Below are 25,672 nucleotides of genomic sequence, written 5' to 3' on the forward strand. Positions count from 1 at the left end.
TGCCTAGCCTGCATAGCCCTGGGTTCAACTCCCCGGCATCTCACAAGCTGGGCATGGGGGGTGTGGGGGGGAGGTGGCTGTCATCCCAGCAGCACAGAGAGGCAGAGGCACCAGGAGGCCTGGCCTGTTTCATTTAAGGCTATGACTCTTATGTCTGACAATTTTATCACCTAACAAACATGAAATAACTCTCGCTAGGGACTTTGAACATGGGAACAGAATAATAAAGACAAAAACCAACCAAACAAACAAAACACCTTTCGGAGTTGCTGAAAATGTAGGTTTAGAAACAGTATTTAAGTGTTAAGAAAAAGCAAAATGAACACGGAAAGGAAAGAAAATGTTATAGAAAACGGAGCAAATATAACAAAAGAGTAGGAGCTCTTTCCGAACGCCAAGTGTGAGCCAGTCCAGAGTGGTTTGTGTACGGCCCAGCGGAGCGGCACTCAACTCTTCAGGCACCTAAGCTGATATGGCAGTCACACCTCCTTGTAATTTAGTCTTCATATCCAAATGAAGTCATTGATCAAGCCCTGTTTCATGAAGCAAGTAAGTTAAAGAGAGAAACGACCTGACATCGGGGTATTAACAGTGTTCCTCAGCCAGAGCTGTGGGACGCAGCAAAGTTATCATCCGAAACACAAATGTCCTTGTATTATTGAAAACCAGGATGTCTCTTTTACCTCTGCATGTGGGAGGAGGAAGAGGAGGAGGAGGAGAGGAAGAGGAGGAAGAGGGGAGGAGGAGGAGGGGAGGGGAGGATGAGGAAGAGGAGAAAGAGGAAGAGGAGAAAGAGGAAGAGGAGAAAGAGGAGGGGAGGAGAAAGAGGAGGAAGGAAGGAGGAGAAAGAGGGGGAGGAGAAAGAGGAGGAAGAGAAGGAGGAAGAGGAGAAAGACAGCACTGCTTATGGAATAAAGGCCTGGATGTAGACACTAACTACCACTGGTAGTCTGGGACAGAAAACTGACCCCCTCTGTTTCATCCTCTCCTCTAGGACAACGGGATACACTGAACCCTGTCAGAAGCTCGTGACCACAATCAAGCTGACGCAGAGAAGCTCTCAGCACACATCTATGTACAAATACAGCACCGTGACTGCCACCCCTGTGGCTTCAGGTAAGCGCGCAGCTCACATTGAAAGCATATGGCCCGAAGCTTCTGCTGTTAGTGACACTAATCATTTTAATCTTACATGTATCACCAGGGACATATACACTGTCCTCATCTTTATGGTATACTAATGTTATATCTACTGGGCTGATCCTTCCATCTGGTTGTGTGCTTTCTGAAATGCTGTCTCCTCCCTGCATGCTCAGGAAGAACTGTCAGGTGGAAAGGGATCCTCAGAAGACTGTCACTTCTGTCCAGGCTTCTATGCCTACGCTCCGTCTTAGCTCCAACTACCAGGAGTCACTAAATAAGCTTCATCTTTAAGTAAAACACGAAGAAACAAATTCCTAACTGGGCAACTGTAAGCTGACAAGCTTTTTCACCTCTGAAGGACTTTCTTTTTGACTCACACAGACATAGCTTAGGAGCAGGCCTGGGTTATCAGATGAGTAAATATGCAATTTAGTAATTAGGTCATGGTATGGATAGCAGCTTCGGTTTTAAGAGTTATATTTTCAAGAAAATAAAACTACAATGCCACAGTTATGGGCTCTCTCTCTCTGTCATGTTTATCCAGACACTATCCAGAAAGTTGAAATTCTGAGTACTGAGTGCAGCTCCCCTGTGCTTTATGTAAACACTCCTGGACCGTCTCAGACATGGCGCTCTGAGAGAGCCTCAACCCAGCCTGGCTAAGTGAAACTTGCTCACTTTTCAACAGCATTTAACTTTCCTTTCTTTGTTATTTTTTTTCCTTAATACTAACAAGGTATGTTCTCTATGACACAGGCCCGTTGTGCTGTGACTGAGCGTCCCTGTGATAGAATAAGCAGGACTTAGCTCGATCCAAGGCTTTACATGGGAGTGTATTCCCTGTGTTAGCCTAATACTCCACCCTTACAAATGCACAAATCACCCAGATAAATGAATGATTCATACCTTACCCTATGTCATGGAACTTTCTAGTCCATGAAGACCTGAACTTAATTGCCAACAGTTATTCGTGTGCTTAAAATGAGTACTTGCTGATTGTATTATTCAGAAACCGCCAAATACCTAGACCCACATAAACGTTTAATCTTTTTTTGCTTAATGAACAAGAGTGACTTCCTTAAAGCCCAAAGCATGTGTCTATGACAAAACTCCTAGAAATTGTTTGACATGCCATTTTCTTTGACGGAACCATTCAGCTAATATAGAAATAATCTGTAAGCTATCATAAGCTATCTCTTGACATTTAAAAAAAAAGACAGAATCCTGAACTGAGAGCTTTGTAAACTCTATGGCTCCACTAGAGACTGGGCACAGGTCAGCAAGCCCAAGGTAGCCATGCTGCGGGCCGTTCTGAAACCTCACACTCATTTGCATAAGGCTTGGCCGCCTTAGGCTGTCTCCTAACCTCTGTCTAGTGGCTAAAATTAGGAGCTCATTTTTCCCCTCCTTTTTTTTTTCCCCTACAAGTTTGAAATTATTCCTTTCTTTTCTGGCAGTCTGTGTTAGACTATCCGGAGGCCGCTTTAAATGTCCTCCCTTGCTCCAAGGAAACAAGAAAACGGCAGCCGATGCCGATGCAACTCTCATGTCAAACACAGGCGCCTCGAAACAGCCTTGTATGTCTGCATTCAGATGATGGAGTTTGCTATTTGAACAGTGGGGCCTCCCCGACTCTCCAGGAGGCAAGAAAACCGCCTACTCACCACAAGGAAGATACATATAGGTAGACTCCCCTTATATGTATTTTCTAGAAAGTCTGATGGACTTTCCCCCAGTGCTGGGGCATACACACACGAGGAACGGAACTATGGAGGAATACCTGGGAACTTTGATACTCAAGGGCATGCTTTACATGCGTGCACATGCACACTGTAGATATTAGATTCCTATACCCTCTGGTGCCCCCACACATTTTTTTAAGCTGGTACTCATAGGTAAAACTGAATGTCGGCACCCTTACCCTGGCGAGGGCTTCCTCAATGGTGATCATTTTCTCCTTGACCATCATCATCAGCTGGATCCGCTCCTCGTCGCTCATCGTAATCTCACTGGCCACATAACCCACATCTTCTCCTGGGGATTAAAGACAGACAAACACAAATGAGGGACGAAGCAGCCCTCCAGACTGGATGCCCCTCATCCTGGGGGAGGGAGGAATGTTTCTCGGGTACCCTGTCGATCTCGCATGCTAGGGCTGGATCAAAGGGATGTAGAGCCAAGCTGCTTGTGTGAGAGCCGGAGCGCATCTCTTTGGGGAGTGCTTGCTAAGAATGTGTGTGAGTTACCACAGAAGCAATCCTCTCAAATGACCAGAAGTGTTAAATCAGGCCTTCTAGACGCGGTACAAAATTGGCAGGGAATTTCTTATTACAGGTGGGCCAGGAATCTCACTTAAACACTCAACTTGATCAGACAGGCATTGCGAGGCTTCTTTGGGCTAGTAATTTACCAAGTGAAATATGAATGAGCAGGACATCTATTTGTGTGGGAGCATGGGAAGTCAAGCCACAGAACCAAGCCTGCTAAGCCTGATTCAACTGTCCTTCTCTACTGAGCTATCTGGCTAGAATTCTCACAGAACAAACACATAAATAAAGCAGAATGCTAAGCACGTCGACCTCGTGGAGGGCAAGTACTACAGCTACCTGCATCTGGAAGCACTGCAGTCACATGGGCCTACAGATTGTGACAAGCAACCACCATCTAATTCAGAGCTGAAGGCTACCAAAACTACAGAGGAAAAGACTACTGAGTCCTTCTAAAAAGTTTTTTCCCACACGGCAAACAACACCATTCCTCTTGAGCTCCACTGGCCAGCTGCATCTTTGGTTAGCATGTGGGAAAGGGTTTATTGACAGTAAGCTAGCACACATACCAGGAGGAAGCCATATTGTAGGCGCTGGCCCCTCTCCTCAGCCCCATCTTCCTCCAACATAGTTATGTGGCTTCTGGTATCACTGGGACCTCAGTCAGGGCTCTGTATACCCTATTTGCACAAGGACAGGACTAAGGAGGCTACCTGGAGACTCACGGGAAACCATGGTGGAGGGACCTAGCTTGTGATTTGTGTTCCCCGTGGCTCTGCATCTCATTTCCATTTTGTAACCAGTCAGTTCAGAGGAACCCCTCAAGTCCTTTCTGATACTCATCCCCTTGTGGGAAAGTGAAAGGGCATGCTGGATGTGGAGAGAAGCCTACTCGTTTGATTCATTTATTTCCTGTGTTGAGTGACTCGGAGCTGGTTGGGTGTTTCACAAAGCCGTGTGAACTGCTGACTCTATCACATCTACCTACCTACCTACCTACCTACCTACCTACCTACTACCTACCTACCAATCTGACTTTTTGACATTTGCATTCATGTCTCCGTGTAAGTGAGTAGCACATGTGGCTCACAAAGGGCTAAAAGGAGCATCAGATTCCCCTGGCACTGGAGTTAAATACAACGTGAGTTGCCTGACAGAAATACTGGAACCGAAACTCTGGTCCTCTGGAAGAGCAGCAAATGCTCTTAACCACTGAGCTCTCTCTTTAGGCCTTGCCCCCCTCTCTTCACTGCCTTCTTTTTCTACAGCTTTCTAAGTAAAAACTTTGTCAGAATGCAAAGTCTATTCAGAACCACAGAGGATTCTGGGTCTCTACCAAAACGGAAAGCTGGGAGTTCATTGAAGAATAACTAACTCTCTCAAAGTGGGACAACTAAAAACAGTCACTTGAGAGCCGTCTGAAAGCTTAGGTGTGCAGAGAGGGAAGCTAAAATCCACTGCCACGACTCTGGTGTCTGGGGAGACTTCCAGCCAGGAGAGGTCACGTCATTGTGTAAAAGGAAAAGAGTGTCAGGGGTGGACAACAAAACATGTTCACTTATTGATAACCCCTTTCAGTGAGACAGGAATGTGGAAGTCTATGTGTCCTGGTTTCCTTTGTGAGTACTGGGAGAAACATAAATTACAGAACTCAGGCTCCAGGGGACGATATATTTATTTGCTATCTAAACAAAAACAAAAGCGAGGCCTGGAGAAAGGGCAGAGCTCCCTTCAACAGAGCAGCCGGCTAAATTCTCATGATGTCAGACCCAGAGAGGGTTTCCAGGGGCAACAGCCCCATAACTGTCCCTGTCACAGAGCACAACGTTCAGAAGAATGCAAAGGCTCCAAGTGGGGGCATGCACTGGAGGGTCCAAAACTAACAAACTCAAAGATTCCCTCGACCCGTTGGGGTCAGCGCTTGGCGGCTTTAAGAGAAAAAGCAGGGTGGCTGGCATGAGGGGGACATTTGTAGACGTGGTCCCCGGTATCAGAAGACCACGAGCTTATCTAGTTATGGTCTTTTCAAGTTCAAGAAACTCATGGGGTCAAAATCTTGAAGTCATGAAAAAAATGTTGGAAAAGTTGACTATGTCGAAGCTATAAGCGATGAGTTAATCCTATATTGCAGGTAGGGGGAGGGGTCCAGTTAGATCAGGGGCAGGGCTTCTGGTTCTCAGAAAGCTACAAGGACCCACATCACGGTACCTTTTGAAGTCTGCCTCATTATTCCTTTTTGGTTCTTTCGGAAATTCTGCCAGAAGTATTTGTTTTTCTTCTTCCAATCTCCTTTGCCTTTAAGAAAGAAACAAAGAAAAGGAGGGAGGGAGGGAGGGAGGGAGGGAGGGAGGGAGGGAGGGAGAGAGAGAGAGAGAGAGAGAGAGAGAGAGAGAGAGAGAGAGAAGCATTAAATTCACTAATACCAAAAAGAAGTCTCTTTATTACAATGTCAAAGCTTGAACAAATACTCTGATTTTACAAAAAGACAGTTTTTTGGTTTGTGAAGGATGGGGGAATTAGCTGTAAAGTTGTTTAAAAGGAATGCAAATTTGCTAGTAGCAAAAAAAAACAAGGAAGAAGAGGAGGAGGAAAGAGGATGAGAGGGAGGAGAAAGGAGGAGAGAGGAGGAGGAGGAGAGAGGAGCAGGAGACAGGAGGAAGAGGAGAGAGGAGGAGAAAGGAGGAGGAGGAGGAGAAAGGAGGAGGAGAAAGGAGAAAGGAGAAAGGAAGGAGAAAGGAGAAGGAAAAGAAGAAGAAGAGGAAGAAAGGCTCGACAGGGTTAAGAAAAGCAATACAGAAACATCAGGAAGGCAGGTCAGGCATTCGTTCCTGCACTCACTTTGAAGTTTGTTTAGCCAGCCTGCCTTTCGCCTTGTATTGTGGTACACTCCCGCCCTTTGGTGGCAGCCACAATTATTTCCACTCTGCCACAAATAAAAGGCTTTCGAGGTCCACGTTGTTTTGTTTTGTTCCTGCTGTCTGCCCACCACTGCTTTCTCCTATTCCAAACTTAATGGAGAAAACACAAGACCGGTATGCACTGGTCAGCACAGGCTAAGCCGCCTGGTTCACTGTAGTATTTGGTGACATGGATCTATAGCCTGGGTAAGGCATGACCCACACCTCTCTGATGTTTAGGCTTCTTGGTGACCAACCTACAGATTAACAAAGTCACAAAGACAAGAAAAACAGAGGCCAGTCCTGCTGTGATTTCTCCTAGCTCACTGTTGCTCTGACCAAGCTCCTATCTCAGACTAGGATCAGGTGATTCACCAATGAAAACAAATTTGCCATCGATAGACTTTTTTTTTTCAATCTATTATGGTTCTAGTAATTGATAATACAAAATACCTTTTTAAAAGCAACCAGAAAGGCTGGATGCCAGCGCAGTCAGTGAAGAGATTGTTTTTACAAGCATGAGAAGCTCTAAGTTCAACCTCCTAGAATCCACAAGGTGAAGCTGCACATGGTGGCACATACTTATAATCCCATTGTGGGACAGGGCAGCTCCTTCTGGCTCCTGGGCCAGTCAGCCTAGTGACCTGGGTGTTTTAGGCCAATGAGACTGTTGTGTAAAACAAGGTAGCTAGTTTCTGATGAATGTCTGTCTCTGCTTCTCTCTCTCTCTCTCTCTCTCTCTCTCTCTCTCTCTCTCTCTCTCTCTCTCCTCTCTCTCTCTCTCTCTCCTCTCTCTCTCTCTCTCTCTCTCTCTCTCTCTCTCTCTCTCTCTCTCTCTTACACACACACACATTTAAAAGACAAACATAAGGGAAGACAGTCAGTAAATGGGAAGGGAACTTCTTTATTCTTTAAAAAGATGAGGCAGCGGCAGCAATGGCCGTCACGGTGCTGATGTGGCACGCCCAGGGCAGCAGCTCTGTCTCCATTTGGTGTCTGTCTGGTTGCCCTGTGGCCACTGGAAACAAGGCCCAGCAAAGTGGCGGCTTCCACAGTCTAGACTGGCGGTGCCAAGCAATGATGCATGGAACAGCCATGTGGGAACTCCATCTCTGGTGCTCCCAAGCTAGCAAGGGTGTCATTTGTCAAAACAGGATGGCCTCATTTATATGCCGACAGCCCTGGAAGCCCGGGAATGAAACCCAAGCCCTTCTGCCTTGGATTTCCTAGGTTCTCGGATCCTCGAGGCTAGTTTCATGGGGTCTGCTGCCTGCAAGCAGACCCTGAAAGCAGATGTCAGCCATGAAGAGTTAAAGCAGATTCAGTGTCGGTCATTTGGCTTTTTCTTAGGGAGGAGGCTACCACGCGTTTCTCTATCCATAAGCTGTGTTCCCTTCCTTTGCCCTCATGTATGTGTATCCCTCCTGAGTGCTGGGATTAAAGGCATGTGCCATCACCACCCGGCTCATATTCTGCTTCCGTAAAATGGAGATAATGAAAATAGCCAACATCTTTTCAGCACGTCCAGTACCCAAACCGTTCGCTGTTTAACAGCCTATCTCATTTAAATCTCTCGTGTTTCTCCTCCTCCTTCTTTATAACGGCGACAGGGCCATATCATGTATGTCAGGCTGGCCCAGAACTCAGCACCTTCCCGCTTCAGGCTCCCACGTGCTGAAATTACCCTCATGTCCTACCATGGTCACTGCTGGGTCAGCGTTTATGATTCAAATCCTGGTGGCCAGAATTCAGTGCTCATTACCCAGCCACCCTCTGGCCTTTGCTGTAGCAAGAGTAGATCTTACAATCAAGGATATATCAAATTTATAATGCCTTGAGTGCATCTTATTTTAGCTACACATTCCAAATGGAATGGTTTGTCAGAGGGCACCATCAGAGAAACAAGCTTAAGGAATTCTCTAACAGTGGCATGTGATTGTGACAGAGAAAATTATGAATATCTAGCAAACAGGCTGGCCAATGAGATTATGGCGCATCCAGTATGATGCAGAAGCAAGCCTTTCTCTGTTAACATTTATCAGGTGGAGATATTCATGACCTGCCCCATTTTTGAAGACTTGTAAAACAGTATGTAGCCTATGATGCTTACTTGTACTTTCAAAAGAACTATTTCATAACGGGAAAAAGAGAAGAAAACTGTACGTCAAATACCAGGGCCAGAGAGATGGTTCGGCCAATATGATGCTTCGTAAAAAGCATGCTGAGCTGAGCTTGGATGCCCAGCAATCACAATAAAAAGCACGGCATGGTGGCATGTGTCTGCAACCCTAATGCCAAGGAGAAAGACAGGCAGGTTTGCCCAGAGGCTGCCGGCCAGCTGGTCTACTTGAACTGATGGAGCTCCAAGTATGAGAGACCTCCCAAAAAGTAAAGGGGAGAATGACTGGAGGACATCTAGTGGGGCCTTCAACCACACACACACACACACACACACACACACACACACACACACACACAATCTTTTTAGTGTTTGTTTCTGAGTTGACAGATGATGATGGTGATAATGATGATGGTGATTACTATTGCTATTTTGGCAAGGTCTATAACTCTACATGTCTATATATCTTCTATAATCTATGAAAATAAAATAATTCAATTAAATATTTAAATCAAGGGCAATGATACTGACCTACACAGCCGTCTTCTGAGTTTGATTTGTGGAGAGGGTACCTAGAAAAGAAAACAAAAGGCATATATATTAATAGAGGGCTTTGGTTTTAGGGGATTTTCACTGAAACCTTCCTAACCTGCTGGACCTCGGCCCAACTGTGCTTAACCGAGCCTGGGGAATCTTTATAGTTCCTCTTTCCCATCTATCTGCTGAGGTACCGTTTGTCAATACTGATTAATGAAAGGCCCAGTCTGTCACTACAGATTGTTTGTCCGTGAGCTTGCTTATCACTGGTCAAGTTTTGTCACCAGGCCGTCTATATGGCACATGGGAAAGAATCAGCACATCGTAGTGACCATACTGACTCCACAGCACAGTGACTGCTTGGCAGCCGGAAGACAAGATCAGTGTACACTGGGATGGTGGGAGATGCCGTCAAATGAGACTCAATGCCCAAGTGGAGGGGCAGGCAGTACAGAGCTCCTGTAGTTGGTGACTTCCAACTGGCAAAGGTGACAGCTGGCTTTGCCAGACCTTGTAAAACTCAACATCAAGCCGGAAATCTGCCAGTGAAAGCTTCGTGCTTTTAAGTCATGGCAGATTTTTGAAAATGGATCCAAGTTAGTCAACCTGTGTCTGTTTTACATCCCACATTGAACCAGGCTGTCAGTGTGAGATAGCCGAGCCAGGTAAACCCAGGTAATGTGGGGTAGTAACAGCCTAAAACCAGTGAGTGACGTGCTCCTCTGGGAAGCACTCAGACAATACCAACTTAAAGCATGACAGCAGGAAAAGCAAAGGATATTAATGTGGGGCGGGGGTTGGGGCAGTGCAAGTAGAGATCATATCAAAAATCCTCATTTGCTGGGTACAGACCCTAGAGGACAAAGTTAGTGCCCTTGGGCACGCCAAAGAGCCTGTATCAGAACAAGTTGGGTACTTAAGAGAATTCACACCCAAATCTTCTCTCCAAGTTCTCTGCCAAAAAGGAAGATCAAAAAGATGCTTGCCAATAAACACTGTAGCTACTGTCCAGATGCTTAGGAAGCCAGTTGTGAGGCCGGGTGTTGAGAGATAAGATTGAGAACAGTCAGAGGAAACGTGGCAGAACCTTTACACACCTAACAGAGACCTCGCAGGTACATGGACCTCAAGAATCTAAGGTGCAGAATGGAAAGGGGGTTCCCGTGCAGTTCTCCCCTCCCCCATGATGGAGGCACTACTTAGATGTACAGGTATTGATGACGACCGGTGAATTGGTACCCAGACCCTGTGTGCAACATGGTGCTCCACATCTGAGAGGCGAGAACAGTTTCCGGCGGGCACAAAACCCTGAAAGATCTCCACGATAAACTAGGAAAGGTACTAAAAAACAGACACAGGTGAAACCATTGCAGAGGCCAAGTTCAAGAGCTAAATGTATTACTCCTCCCCCTTTCTAGAACACAGCACAGCACACATGTGTGTGCACACACAAACACACTGACCCTCCCACAGTAAGAAAACATACCTGATCACCAAACTACGCCCCTCCCCCAAAAGCTCTAAAATCTACTCTTTCTCTCCTCCTTCATACTGCAAAAATAAGAGATTCGACTCACATCTACCTGACAGGGTGCCAGGTGGTAGCCATCTTAAGTTCTATAAACATTCAGTCAAAATGTACCTAGCAATATTACATTAGGGACAAGGTACGGAGAAATGAGGCTTTTGGTTAGAGAGCGGGTGTGTATGAACAAGGATGCATGCCGGGATACAGATGTAGCTCGGTTGGCTGAGTGTCGGTCTAGCACACAGAGCGCTGGTTTTGACCCATCGCTGCACAACACTGAGAGGAGTTGGTGTTCTTTTGTAATCTCAGCACTTGGGCGGTGAAAGCAGGAGGGTCTCTACTACACAGAGGAGAGTTCAAGGCCACTCTGGAGTTGTCTCAAACAAGCAAACAAACAAGGAGGCATACAAAGATGTCGGGGTGGGTCTGGTTGGTCTTGACTGGAGTGCAGAGTACAAGGAGATCAGTAAAGCAGTCTAGATGCATCTGTGAAAGTCCTCACAAGATAATCAACTAAGAGAAAAGACTCACCCACCTGGATATGGGTTTTATCATCTAATAGGCTGAAGCCTAGACAAGCTAAAAACGGGAAGGAGAAAGTCTCAATGGTCCAGGACTCCATGGTAAGTCTCCACTTACCAGACACTATGCCGTGAACACTGTTCTCTCTGAATGCCTTCTGCTCTCTGTTCCACAGTGTCTTACCTCATCTCAACCCCGAAACAAGCAAAAGCAGGAGCCCAAACAAATCCTTTCTCTCTTAAGTTGTTTCCTCTTCTGGCCCTTGTCACAATGGTGACACAAGGATGCACACCGGAAGCCAGAGGAGTAGGGACAGCTACAGGTTCATGGACACAGGTGAGTTATGAGACAAGACAAAGACTGTCGAGACTGAGCCATCAGCTGGCTAGCTGGCAGGAGAGAAAGGCAGGGAATCTTTCAAAGAGGAATCATCTTTGAGCTGTTGTTGAATTCTTAGCATCTGAATGATACTGGCCACTGCTAAGAGCCCACTATATCAAATATCCACAGTGCTTATTAAAACCAGCACCAATGCGGTCAGAGGTTTGCAGCCATTTTTCCTTACATTGAAAGAAATGTGTTCTCAGGCAAATGGTCTGCAGAAATCTTTAACTCCTCTGATGACAGAGATTAGTAAATATTAATGAGTTAAATGACTTTAAACTATCACTTGATTTATATACTAATTTTATAGGAAGCTACAGTCCCCAGAAGGGAAGGTGGATTAGTTTGTTGTTCTGTGACCACAACCGTTGTCCCGCTGAGGCCCAGTTGTCTTCGGGATGTACGCCTTTTCCTCTCCGGATAGAATGAACATTAATCATTTCAATCCTATCTTTGAAATTTTCAAAGGCTCCTTTCCATCCCAAAGTCATCTTTTCATACTTTCAGTCAAATGCAAATGTTCAATACCATAAGAAAAAAAAATGCTTCCAAATTTGCCATTTGAGAAAAAGGCTCGTTTTCACTGCTACCTAGACATTACAAAATGTACTTGGAGGCTCCACCCCAAAGTACAGACTTACAGCCCTTTGGTTACCTTCATTCACTCTCTTCAAATCATCACTCACGTTGGGTAATTTGATCCCTGGTTTGGCTGGACTCACACTTCTTGCATTTCCCCAGATCGCCTGAAGATGGCACTGTAGCTTCTTTCAGTGGTAATGTAGAGCGTGGAATTTTGTTTTTAAATTTTCACAAGTTTACAACACAGAGACCGGCTAGAGCCAGTGTCTAAGTGTGAGGCTCCTCAGCTCACCACCGCTCAAAAGAGAAAAGTGACACTATATAAATTTGGACAGAGTGAATTCTATCTGCAAGGCTGGCAGAGGAAAATACAAAATGCCATGCACACACACATGCATGCGCGCGCGCGCACACACACACACACACAAACCCACGCACGCTCTTGAGGCCATTTCTAGCATCCATCTTACAGGGCCTGAAACTAACTATGTGACCATCCAAGTCTGTATGTCAGCAGCAGGAGAGTCATCTCCTGGTCCTGTGGTCGAGCCGCCTTCACTCACAACTTTCTTCTAAGCTCACACCGTGTGCCTGAGAGTGACAGATCTGAAGGATGTTTGGCCCCACCACTATGCCAACCCCTCACCCCCAGCACCATCAGTTCCTTTGATAAAGGAGTATGGGATGGGCACCAGGACGCAATACTCAGTGTCTGTTACACTCTGAAAGTATCGCACCTAAAGTCTCAATCAATCTGGGGATGTGATGTCTTGTTTAGAGTTCAAGAGGTCCTGGGTTCAAATCCCGGACAAGCCTGTTTTATTTCTCCAGAAGTAAGCCAGAGTAAACATGTCTTTCTTCAATAACTACGGTTAAGATCCCCTATATCGCTAATATGTGAACATTTCTCCTTAAGATCCAAAAACTACTTAAGCTGTTTCTAAAGGCAAAATTCATTTAAGAAAATTCCTAAATTAAGGAATTATTGGATTTAAAAAAAAATCAAGGAAGCATATCCTCAGAACTTGGCCCATGTCTTTCCTTCGTTCAAGCATTTCCAACCATACTTCCTTTCCTCCATCCGCTCTGTAAGCAGTCAGATCCCAGTGAGTCAGGCACTCTGGGGCACAGAGGGCATTGGCTAAAGGAGACAGGTGAGGCTTTGTGCTTTGGGCTAGGGTGGAGATGCAGGAAGAGCTGCAGAGCGGGGGTGGGGATATGGACAGGTGTAGGAGACCTCCCTGAAGACATAGCCTTCAAGTAGAGCAGGGGGGGAGCCGCTGTGACAGTCACACCCCAGCAGTGGGGAAGAACTCAAGGCAGAGACGAAGGAGGGCATCCAGGGGTCTACCTTGGGCCAGTGGTATCGGGTGGAGATATAAAAGGAGTAGCTGGGTGCATATGTGAGACCAGAGCTGCAGACAAAAGCTCAATAGATATTACTCATATTATAAAGCAATGGGGGGGGGGAGACAATGGAGTATAACACAAAGAGGCGTTTTAGAAACCAAGTCCTTATTTTTAGGAATCAGAAAGAAGAGAGACCAGGCAATGATAAGGGAAGAAGTTGTTGGGAGAGAAGAGAAAAACGGGCTGGATGTTCACGTCTCTGACTGGAATAAAACTCAAGCCAATTTTAGTTATAGTCTGCCTCACATTCGGTGCATGGGCTGTTCACGGGCTACCCTACTTTCTATGGAGTTCTTGCATTAGCAAAGACATCCTCACTAAACCACCCACTGTGCAGATGAACAAAAACATGGGTCAAAATGTATTCTCCTCTTTAGAATTCAATCTTCAAAGTCAAGACTGCCATGTAGACATTTTCAAGCGCTGAATGTATGAGTCCCCTGAAATCTCAGAGCAGGGGACACAGGAATACCCAGTCTTCCAGCATCTCATCACTTTATTTCTCTTGCGTTTGCACAGAGGAAGGACTAACCTACCACACTTCTGCTGAATGCACTGCTTTTGAGATGAACTTCAAGGGCACACTGGAATACGCTGGCCCTGCTCTGTCATAACTAATAGACAGCTGCTCACGAGAACATGTGATGCTATGTTTCTCATCCCAGATCTGAACAAGGATGCATGAACACATGAGAACCACATGATTCAAGGATGCTTGAGGAGCTGGCTGAGGGGATATTGCAACGCCTCTGGTCACTGACAGAAGGAAGGAGAATGACTACAGTGTGTCCAACCCATTTCTTCTTGTTGCAATCTAAGTATCCTAAGGTGCACCCTGGCAAGAAAGAAAGAAAGAAGAAAGAAAGAAAGAAAGAAAGAAAGAAAGAAAGAAAGAAAGAAAGAAAGAAAGAAAGAAAGAAAGGAAGGAGAGAGAGAGAGAGAGAGAAAGAAAGAAAGAAAGAAAGAAAGAAAGAAAAGAAAAACACCCCATCTCATTTTCACATGTGGAGACTAGCATTTAAGAAAGAAAGAAAGAAAGAGAGAGAGAGAGAGAGAAAGAAAGAAAGAAAGAAAGAAAGAAAGAAAGAAAGAAAGAAAGAAAAGAAAAGAAAAACACCCCATCTCATTTTCACATGTGGAGACTAGCATTTAGCAAAACCACAATAAATGTCGGCGCTCAAAGAACATCCTAAGGTATACTCCATGTCAGGCTCAGTAATGCATTACTGTAACTAAACAAACAAATATATGTGCATACACATACAAATGCAGTTATAATCTAATTTATAAGAAGCAACATATGTTATACATTACTTGAAACCTGGACTTACAGAGGCTTTTTTTTTTTAATGGTGCCATAATCTTAAATCTCAGGATATAAAACTTGGGCACTAGTTTTCTCCCTTCTGAATTTTGAATGGGGATCTTGCGGTTCTTGTTATTATCCAGCTTCACTGGGGGTAGCCCAAGTGCCCCCAAAGCTAGTCACCTTCTTCTCTGGAAACAGAAAAGGGACATGGCTGTGCTACAAGGTGGTAAGGTTGAGAGAGGGTCTTTGCTAGGTGTGGTGTGACAGTTTGGGGCTGCACACTCCCAGCATTAGAAAGGCAGAGGCAAGAAGAGAGCTGAATTCAAGGCTAGCCTGGGCTATACAACTAGACTCTGTCTTAAAAATAGCTTACTGATCTTAAAGAAAGCAATTTTCTTTTTCATGAGCTGCGTAAGTATATATATAATTTCTATTGTGCTTGGTAATACATACATAGTAGGCATGTATGGGATTTTAATGTTTTGATTTATTCCTTGGGAACTTATACAAGATCTTGTCACATTCTTTTCCCTCCTCTAAATCTTCCTGAGAATGGGGCTTGCACTGGAGTGTGGTTGATGTACCCAGTGTCACTCCACTGGGCAAAATTAACTGATTTTTCTCAGTGGTTATCAACTGTGAATAGGTTCTTAGCTAGGGGTGAGACTTTGTGTCCACTTTTATATCGAATTTTTATGAGACAGGGTTTCATGTTCCATGGCTGGTTTCTAACCTGATATGAAGCTGAAGTCTGGCTTTGAATTTCTCATCTTTTCTGCCTCCATCTCGAAGCACTGAGACTATAGAAAGTCACCATCCACCCCATATCATCTCATGCTAGGCAAACAATCACAAACTGAGCCATCTTCCCCGGCCTGATAAATATTATTATCCTTAAGATAACAAATACATTTTTTATCTCATGAACACACTTTTCTATTTAATAGAAATAAACACGGAACAGTATTCAGCTAATACTATCTACTACCTGCCATAAAAACTCAAGAGGTCACCATTCTCCAGCTGGGCCCTAAGAAAAGGCTCACTCTCAAGCATGGGAAGAGACAAAGCTGGCGCCCACTAGTGCTCAGTCCTGCATAACTCTCTTGCTTTATACCAAACCTGGTCTTTCCTCATGGAAAGGCTGGATTTCATACACATCACAGCTCAGCAAATTCTCCAACTGTGACTGAGAATAATTCTCACACGGAGTCTTAGAACTCCATAAATATCCAGTGCAAACAGCAACACCAGTCATATTTTATCAACCCAGTCAAAACACTCTCTTATTCAGACCTGTTTTGTTTTCCTTTGTTTTTTCACTTCAGGGTCTTTTTTCTCAGCTAGAACTTTCTTCTTGTTGTCTTTTCTTTGGTTTGTTGGCTTTTTGTTTTGTCTGAGACAGCGTCTCATACTGTAGTCCATGCTAGCTCAAAACTTACGAACATAGCCCAGGCTGGTCTTAAATCCACAGCAACCTTCAGGCATCAGCTTCCGGATTGCTGGGACTGTAGTCACAAGCCACCGTGCTCAGCTTTGGCCCGTACTTTCTGGCTTTCTGCTTAACAAAGTGACCTCCAAAAATGATCAAGGCGAATTGTGTAGTGTGAGATCCAAGCCAACAAGCCCAGCCCAGGACAAGAGTCACACACTATGAAGTCAAGCAGATCTGGAAGGAGACAAAAGCTGCCCCCTGTTTATACCTTGATGCTACTGGGTGATAGCTATAATAAAATGGCTCCTACCTTACCAAGCTGTTGGGAGATGACTTGAGAGGATGAATGGAAACATCTTATGTGTCGCCTGCCACTTAGGAAGATCCTTGTAAATGACACCTACGTAAATATTCATCAGAGCCATGGGCAAACTGAAGCCTCCAGCATGCTCTACAAAGATCACCTTTGTCACTCCGGCACACGATGCTGGCATACACCCCCTATGCTAGATTTAAACCATTTCCCATCACTGGGCTGTCCCAGTGCTAATTTTTTTCATGTCAACCTCTCTCCAGTATTTTGATATAGTTATTTCTTTTTCTCATTTCTAGAAGCTACTTATTATTTTTTTTTAAAGATTTATTTCATGTACATGAGTACACTGTCACTGACACACCAGAAGAGGGCATTGGATCCCATTACAGATGGATGTGAGCTACCATATAGTTGCTGGGAATTGAACTCAGGACCTCTGGAAGAGCAGCCAGTGCTCTTAACTGCTAAGCCATCTCTCCAGGCCCTGAAGCTACTTGTTATTAGAATCCCAACAAATTGTACACTTGAAGATGGAGTATGATGTCAATTGTTCTTTATCTAGTTTACTTATGACATGATACTATTTCCATTTGTTTATATCTTATTGTCAGGCGTGCTCAGTGGGTAAGAGCGCTTGCTGCTCTTCACAGGTCCAACATTCAGTCCCTAACAACGACATCAGGCAGCTCACAACCAGCTAGCTAACTCTAGCTCCAGGGAACTCCACACCTCCTTCTGGCCTCTGAGGGCACCAGTGTGTGTGTGCACATGTGTGTGCGTCTAAAATTTAAAGAATTTTTTAAAGTCTTTATATCCTAATGTCTCCCAGGGCAGTATTTATCTTGGTAAAGCATATTATATACTAATTTTATTAAGGCTGAGAAGGTTTTTCAGTATGGAAACATTTCCTAGGAAATGATTCGAATCCATCAATTATGTCACAATAACTTTCTAAAAGTAATGGTAAGCTTTTCAAGTTTATGAAGTCTAATTGTTGTCACCAAACAATACTACCACCTACTCTTTAATTCTGTTATATACAGATCTGGGATGGTTAATTTTAACTGTCAACTTGGCACAACCTAGGATCACCCTATAGAGTCTTAACGAGGAATGGATTATCGAGATCAGGTTGACCCGTGTGCACATTTGTGGGAGACTGTCTTAACTACACATTCACTGATATGTGAAGAGTCAGCCCACTGTGAGTGGTGCTATTCCCTAGGCAAGGAGGCTTAGACTGTAGGAGTAAGGAAAGCCAGTTTTATACAGGCATGCATGCTTACTCTCCCTCTGCTCTTGCATGTGATCGTGACTAGCTGCTTTGAGTGTCTATATTGGCTTTCCTATAATGATTGACAATAATAACCTGGGATTATACGTCAAACAAATCAACAAAAGCCTTTCTCCTCTAAGCTGCTTTTTGTTGGGGCATTTTATCACAGCTCAGAAAAGGACAAGGTCCTGTTACCCTGAGGTACGAATTTTTAGGCCTAGAGACTGCTGAAAGCACGTGGAAGACATTTAAAATCTCAATCCTTGAACTTTCACAATTACAATTTTCTATCCCGTCTCCTTTCCATAATTTCCTTGGTTCAAATTATCCTCAAAACCACTTTAAATAAGGCCATTCCTTCCATATGAGATGTCTCAGAAGAACATTGTATTGAGAAAACAAGGAGATGACCTGGATGGTAAGTAGATCATGTGTACACATGCTAAGCATTAACTTAATAAAATATGATGAAATGTAGTAGCTCTTCTTTTTGGGCTTTGACTCATGTCTCTCTCAAAGCTTCTTAAAATGTACTTCACCTTCTCAGCTTGGTTCTCCGGCACCTCCAGTGTGGCCAATAAGTCCTTCAAGCCAAAAAGCAGGGTTCCAAGCCTTCTGCAACTGAAAACCCTTCACAGAGATGCACTGAAGGGATGTGCATCCTTTCATGCACCAGCTAGTAACTTGTCCTGCAAGTTAATGATTCAGGTCACTGGCAGAAACGCAAGACTTTCAAGTCTGACAAACAGCCAAATGCCATCTATCCACAGCGGAAGTCCGGGGCCTGACTGTGCCCAGGCTACAGGCTCATTAAGGCCAGGACTTAAGAGCAGAAGGGTGGAGTTGATCACACTGTGCTGTGATTTCAGGTTAGGAGTTAGAGGCATGAAGAACCAAATCCAGGACAGATTTGTTTATATTGTATCACCGTGCTATTCCTCAGTTCCCAGGGGCCTCTTACAGTGGCTTCTCTCTTCCTTAGGAGCCATATTTTTCTTTTCCTTTATTTTCTTTTGTCTCTTCCCCCTTCCCCTTTCTTTCTATCTTTGTTTCTCTGTCTTGGACAGATTCACATGTAGGTAAAGCTGCCTCAAACTTGCTGTTTAGCCTAGGATGATCTTGAACTTCTCATCCTTCTGTCTTCACCTTCTGAATGCTAGAACAGCAGGCATGTACCATCACATAGGGCTTAATATGTCACTCGAGAAGGAACCAGGGGCCTTATGCATGCTATGTAGGCAAGCGCTCTACCAAGTGATAAGCTACGTCTCCAGCCCTCATATTTTTTCTTCATTTGTGACTCAATGGTTCAGAACTAAGAAAGAAGTGAATACCAAATGGATACATGGATGCTAGCTTTGCTGGTAATAATCATTGATAGTAACAGCAATATATTCCAGCATCTGTGATAAATGCCTTTCCAGTTCTTCCAAATGAAGTAATCGATCTTCAGAACATCTTTATGACATACTGGGTGGCCCATAATATTTTAAGTAAGATCATACAGAAAGGAATCATGACCGATTAGTTTCATATAAAATGATGTTAATGATGGCTTGTTGTTTGCCTGGTAGAGATAATGAAGTTCTATGTTACTTGATGAGGGAACGGTCCAGTACACGGCTTCCACGAGTCCACAATTAATCAAGTAGATTTCATTAACTTGCTCTAAGGTAATAAATTAACTTGCCTCCTAACTCAATAGCTTTTCTCATTTTCTTTCTTCCTGCCAGAGTTTTGATTTGGGCTGAGTGGCAGCATACTCTGTGAAATACTTCCTTGGACTCCCTTGCAGCTATGGGAGAGCTAGTTATCACCCTTGCTCGGGAAAGAAACACTACAATTTTCTGGTAGTTTTAAGAAAGTTAGTGTTTGTGTGATTGAAAGAACTATTTCAGCATACACACCCTCTTCCTTTGCTCTCCTCCATTTTGTCTAAAACACAGGATGCATACCATAAGGAAGGAAGTCACACTCTAAGGATGGTGTAGCAGAGAGGAAGTAATTCCAGCTCAACCAGTCTTGGAATACTGCCCCTCAGGGTCCTGGCTATAGGAGAGTGTCAATGCTGAGGTCAAATTAACCTGAGGGTATATTCATAACAGACACAGTTGGTTAGCGAATTGAGAGAGAGAGAGAGAGAGAGAGAGAGAGAGAGAGACAGAGACAGAGACAGAGACAGAGAGAGACAGAGAGAGACAGAGACAGAGAGAGACAGAGACAGAGAGACAGAGAAAGAAACAGAGAACACCAGGCATGGTATTCCATACTATGTAATCTGAGTACTGGGGAGGCTGAGGAAGGAAGGTCATGAATTGTAGCTTGAGTTACAACACAGTAAGACAAGACTCTGTCTAAACACAAAACAACCAAACATGAAAAAAGCTACAGAAGACAAACTTTATATAATTCATCATCTTTCAGGCCCAGAGAGATCCTGAAAAGAACAATACCCTAGTATACAGGTGAAGGTACCAAAGCCTAGGGTGCTTATTTAAGGGACTTACCCAAGGCCACGCAAATGGTAAATGTATATGTAGTTTTTGCTTTCCGCAGTTTCAGTTACCCGTGAGCAAATACTGCGATTTTGGAGTAAATCTTACAAATGAACAATTTAGAAAAATTGAAATGATTTCTGGACTGGGGGCTCGGGTCAGCAATGAAGCACTATCCTTAAAGACAATAGACAAAAAGTATTGTAATGCAGTGTATCAGAGGGGAGACAGCTGTTAATTGTTAGGTTGTAGAGCTAAGAGCTAAACTCAGTTCTTCAAAACATCTAGCCCAGTAGTTTTTCAATAAAAGCTGGCCTCCATGAATGTGAATGCAGAGGTCACAGCATTGTCTTCACCTCTATCTTCCGAGTGCTGGGTCCAATACTGTGAGCTGCTGTTAGCAATGAATACACAACACGGGTTTGTAGATCAGCCTCTGGAGCCTCAAGCCCCGTATCGAACTTTGGCTTAAAAACAGACACATCATCACCATCACCAGTCTGTGAGGTGTGTGTGTGTGTGTGTGTGTGTGTGTGTGTCTACATTTCTAGCATAAGCATGCAGGTACCTGTAAAAACAGAAGAGGGCTACAGGTGCCCTGGAGCTGGACTTGTGAGCTATCTGGTGTTGCTGCTGGAGACAACGGTTAACTGCTAAGCCATCACCCCAGCCTCAAACTCTGACTTTCGGTGATTCCTCAACAGGCACACAAAGAAAGGCGGAGAGAGCTGTAAAGAACCTTGAAAATCTTGTTCAGTCTATTTACTGCGCCTCGTCATTCTCTCCGCCCTCATTTCACAGTTCCTCTGAGAACTTCAACTTTTATTTAGCTTTTTTTTTTTTTTATATCTTCATAATTATTAGGTTTGTCTAAAACAAAAACAAACAAAAAACAAAATGGGGTTGGGGGGTTCTTTTCTCCTCAAAAATCTACTTTTCACAAAACTAAAGGGTATTATAAGTAATTGTATATGAGCTTAAATAGTCTAAGAAGAAGAAAAATAAATAAACCAAAACATGTAAGGCTGGAGGGTGTAGCCCAGTGTGCAGAAGGCCCAAGGTGATAGATACACTGCAAAACCCAAGGGAAACAAAAGGAAAAACCGTTTGCCTAACAGTTAAATAGTTGCTACTCATTTCGTGTTTGCCACAAAATTACCTTTCCTCCTAGTTCCGCTTGAGGAGTTTCTGAGTATGTGTAACAAATAAAAAATAAAAAGTTTCCCAGCAAGGAAGTCTGGGATGGAGCTTTGCTGAACGTACAGGGAGGCCACCTCTGTCTTCTGCACTGGAGACCAAGTGGCCATCAAACAGGCAGGCCTCGGGAACACTGGGTAATGGATCCCAGGTGAGGAGAGCTGGGTTTCCTCACAAAGCTATTATACCCTACTGAGAAAACTAGCCTCAAGAGGCCATCTTTACCAGGTTTGGCCTCAGAGTGGGGAGGAGCGAGGATGAGAGGAAGAAAAAGAGACTCCATTCAATTATCTCCTCCTGTCGTTTCCATGGTAACAGCTCCGGAAGCGGGTCAGAACTTTCTCAGTGGAAACAAACAGCAGCTCCCATTCACCAGCACCCAAGCCTGCTGGCCACACAAGCTGCTTGTGCAGACGGCCCCAGGCAGGGACAGGGGGTTGAGGAGCCTTTCTCCTATCACCTGCTCCGGGACAGGAGGGAGTGGGGCAGGGGGATGGTGAGACTGCCTCTGAAGGTCAAAGCCAGAGAACTCTGGGTATGAAGGACCCTTCTCTCCTTGCTAGAGGCCCTCCTGGACACCCCTGTGGGAGCCTCCTGCCTGCCCTACTTCCGAGCCTGCAGCACAAACAAAGTGGTGACCTGAATCTGGGTCCCTTCCATGGTGACCGCTGGCAGAGCCACTTGAGCTCTGTTTTCTCCCCAGACACTTTAAATTCTTTGACAGAGACAGGTGATGACATATCTGTGAGAACATTCTAAACACAACGGAAAATGAGAGCCTGGGCTTTCCTGTCTTCTATCTTATTCTGAAATTCCTCAGCATTATCTTAACCCACACCCCCGTGTCCTCGTGCATGAAAACCCACCAGGCCGTTCACACACTCCCTCTTCTCTTATCCGCAGGCTGCTTTTACCTCACCTTTGGGTGGCTTCACACCCCGCCCGCTTCACAGACCGTGGTTTTAGCCAAAGCAAGCACACCAGCACCTGCTAGAGAAGACTAGGATGCCACAAAGCTCTGTCAGGCTCATCATGAACACAGGAGCTCCCAGCACCAGATGTCTAGCCCCCTAAATTCCACCTGTGTTTGCGAGACAGAGCCCCCAACATCTGGTTGATGATAAGACTCTGGTTTGGGTAGCATTTCATAAAACCCAGCTGCCTGCCTAGCACTCTTACTGTAACACTCCGGTCGTTCTCCAGGGTTTCTCAACTGCAGACTACTCCAACAGGCCTGTGGGTTGTCCTTTCTACCACTTTGGATCTTTTCCTGGGTGTGGATATGGGTGGAGGAATGGTGTCAATCAAATAGAGACAGACAGGATAGTACTAGCTGGGGCTGGGTCCTTTTTCATCCCGACCCCGACCCCGTCCTTCTATCCCAGCATCTGAGTGGGACGAGAGGAATTTCAGTCAAGAACAGCGTGCTGAACAACCCAAACACAAGTGATCAGGCCACTCCTAATAGTGTCCTGTCTGGTTGGTTTCATCCGGACAAGGCTGTGTATTCCCAGCTCAGAGGCACTCCTTAAAGACCTAATGACAGAATGAGCCAGCAGGTAAAAGCATTCAGCTGCAAGCACGGGTTAAAGGGGCTCCTAAAGTTTCAGATTTTTCAGGCTTCCTACCACTGACTTCAGGCTACACTGAAGCCATGAGGCATCAACCTCTCACCGACAGTGGTCCTTCCCACACTGTGGGACTCCTGTGTTACCTTCTGAAGGCCCACCAAGAGCCAGATGAGAGCTGCATACCCTTCGACCATGCCACCTTCTCCCAGCAGCCTTGCTAGTCCTATCTTGGGCTTGGAATTCACTTCCTCTCTATTGTGCTGAGAAACCCTGTAGGAGCTTTTCAGCTCCTTCCTTACAAACCCATACTGGACATGGAGTGTGTGTTAGCATAGCTCAGCTGCCTCACAGCTTCTAGAATTCTCTTCCCTGCATGGATTCTGGTGTGGGCCATGATGACATTTTCTGTGAGGAGCAGATAGGGGAGGTGGAGGTAGCCACTTTCTCTCTGCCCTTCAAGGTCAGTACAGGCATGAAGACAGCCGTAGCTAGCAGGTGTCACTGCTGTTCCCTTGAGATTTGGACAGCGTGGGACAGCAACTGGTCTGTGTCACTCATATTCCTGTTGACTCACAGACTCAAGGCATGTTGACTGGGGGGTGGGGGTGGGGGTGGGGAAAGATATAAAAACTCCTGTGGTCCTCTTCGAGGATGGATTTAAAGGTTCCCTTGGGGATGCTGAGAGATGCAATGGGCGCACACCCAGCCTGGCTGCCTGCAGTCTGTCTTGTTTCTCCAACTTTGCATGCATGGTTTTTAAAACCACACTACAGCTCAGCTGACTGCAAGCTATGCCATCTGACAGCGGAGGAGTAACCTCAGCCAGATTGTGGAACCAGCCCCTACTAACACATGAGGTCAAATCCCAGAGTAACATAGTTTGGGCACGCTGCTTCACTGAGACCCTGAGTTACACGGCCTTTAATGCCCATCCTCCAAAGTCCCCCATCCTTCGCCCCTGGTTCCTCTTTCCCATGATGCTTTTCACGTTGCCTATCATCATTTGTTTCTGCCCTCCTACTACCAGGATCTAGTAGGTTTTTGCATAAGCCAGAAATGTGGGAAGTATTTATTAAATTAATTCTTATTAGCTGTCTAGCCCATCATGGGTCTTTCCAAAGAATATTACGCTTTTATTCTCCAAGAGGTAAGGTATCTGATAAGAGCCTTACTGCCTATAGACAAAGGGACCTGGATAAGAGATTTTGATCTTCCTAGGACAAGTCTCGCGGTTTTAGCAATCACTTAACCTTTCTGAACCTTGGTCTCCTTTACTATAAACCATCCAAATTATTGATTTGTTAGCAGGATTAAAAAGATATATAGGATGGGGGTGGGATGCTGGAGAGATGGTTCAGCAGTTAAGAGTTAACTGCTCTTGCAAGGACTTGGGTTTGGATCCCAGCACGCAGACAGTGGCTCACCGCCATCTGTAACTCCATTCTAAGTGATCCTTTGCCTTCCTCTGGCCACCACAGGCACCAGGAAAGTGTGTTGTGTACTTACGCACAAACAAGAAAAACACTCATACCTATAAAATAAAAATAAATAAATCTAAAAAAAGAATACAGATATACATGGATCGATTAGTTAATTTCAGTCAAGTCCCCTCTTAGCCTGCATATAGATATGAAATGGTTTTTCCCTTCCTTCAGCACTGACGCAATATTCTCTTCACTTCTCCGGCAGGAGGACAGACAGCAGTCACCTCTATGTGTTAAACATCTTTGGCTGCAGTGCCCACCCCTACCCCCACCCCACCCCCCACCTTCAGTGGCAGCACACAGCCTGCCACCTCGAAGGAAGCAACCCGGGCATGGCACGTGGCCTCCAGCTGGGGTGAGGCCAGCTGGAGCTCACTGATCAGCCAGAATGAAGAGCAAAAGCCTTCTCAGTCGGGCGGTCGGGAACAGCTGAGGCAGGGAACATTAGTACAGCTGTTGTCCATCCCCCGGCCCCAGCATTCAGGAATGTCGAGCCCCTCAAATATGCCACACAGTGGTGTGCACACGTGTGGACACCGATAAATGCACAAACACAGACACACTGAGCACAGAGGCTCCAGAAAACCGGTGTTTCTTAGCTTCCTCCTCCAACTAGTGAAATTGGAAAGCAAACTAAAAATCATGTGGAATGATGAAATTTTAAGTAATGGTGGCCACTGATTGGTTCTGCGTATGGCCCCATCCATAAGGCTAAAGACAGACCCCCTGACAGACCTCTGCTGGGAGCAACACAGACCCCTAAGGTGAGGGGACAAACTAGGTACTGTGCTGGGTGTGTGCCAGCCCTTGGGAAGACTTGTCACCATGTCTAGCTGATTAGGAGCTCAAAGCTTAGAAATTTCAAATCCACTGTTCCTGTTCACAAGGTGATCTAGCAGAGCTGAAGTTCAGGTATAGATTCTGTTGGTCTCTGGAGCTGATACCAGCAACCCAGGCAAATCCCTGACAACCCCAACATCGCTGAGATCAGCAAATCGAAGGCCCTTGAGGTAGAGGAGCCTCCAAGGGAGGCGTCTCCTCATCCTAGCAAGGTAGACATGGACAAGGCAAAGCCCAGAGTGGTGAGCTGTCCTAATGAATCACAGAGGAGCCTTCCCTCAAACTCCCAGGCAGGACCTTGCCCTTATGCCCTTGGCCTTCCCATAAACGGTAATTAACAAACCTATTAAGGCAAAACAA

The 25,672-nt window shown here is 45.2% G+C and overlaps 1 protein-coding gene across 1 annotated transcript in view; it reads right to left on the minus strand.

Moving 5' to 3' along the window:
- Nucleotides 1-25,672, minus strand: part of Sash1 (SAM and SH3 domain containing 1) — a 166,798-nt gene that overhangs the window by 57,827 nt on the left and 83,299 nt on the right. The window contains exons 5-7 of the mRNA XM_076926829.1: nucleotides 8,958-8,998; nucleotides 5,619-5,705; nucleotides 3,065-3,177 (exon numbers count right to left, since the gene is read on the minus strand). Of these exons, the coding sequence (XP_076782944.1) occupies nucleotides 3,065-3,177; nucleotides 5,619-5,705; nucleotides 8,958-8,998 (241 nt within the window). The remainder of the gene's footprint in view (nucleotides 1-3,064; nucleotides 3,178-5,618; nucleotides 5,706-8,957; nucleotides 8,999-25,672) is intronic.

This window comes from Arvicanthis niloticus, chromosome 28 (assembly GCF_011762505.2).
Source record: "Arvicanthis niloticus isolate mArvNil1 chromosome 28, mArvNil1.pat.X, whole genome shotgun sequence".
Classification (NCBI taxonomy): Eukaryota; Metazoa; Chordata; class Mammalia; order Rodentia; family Muridae; genus Arvicanthis; species Arvicanthis niloticus.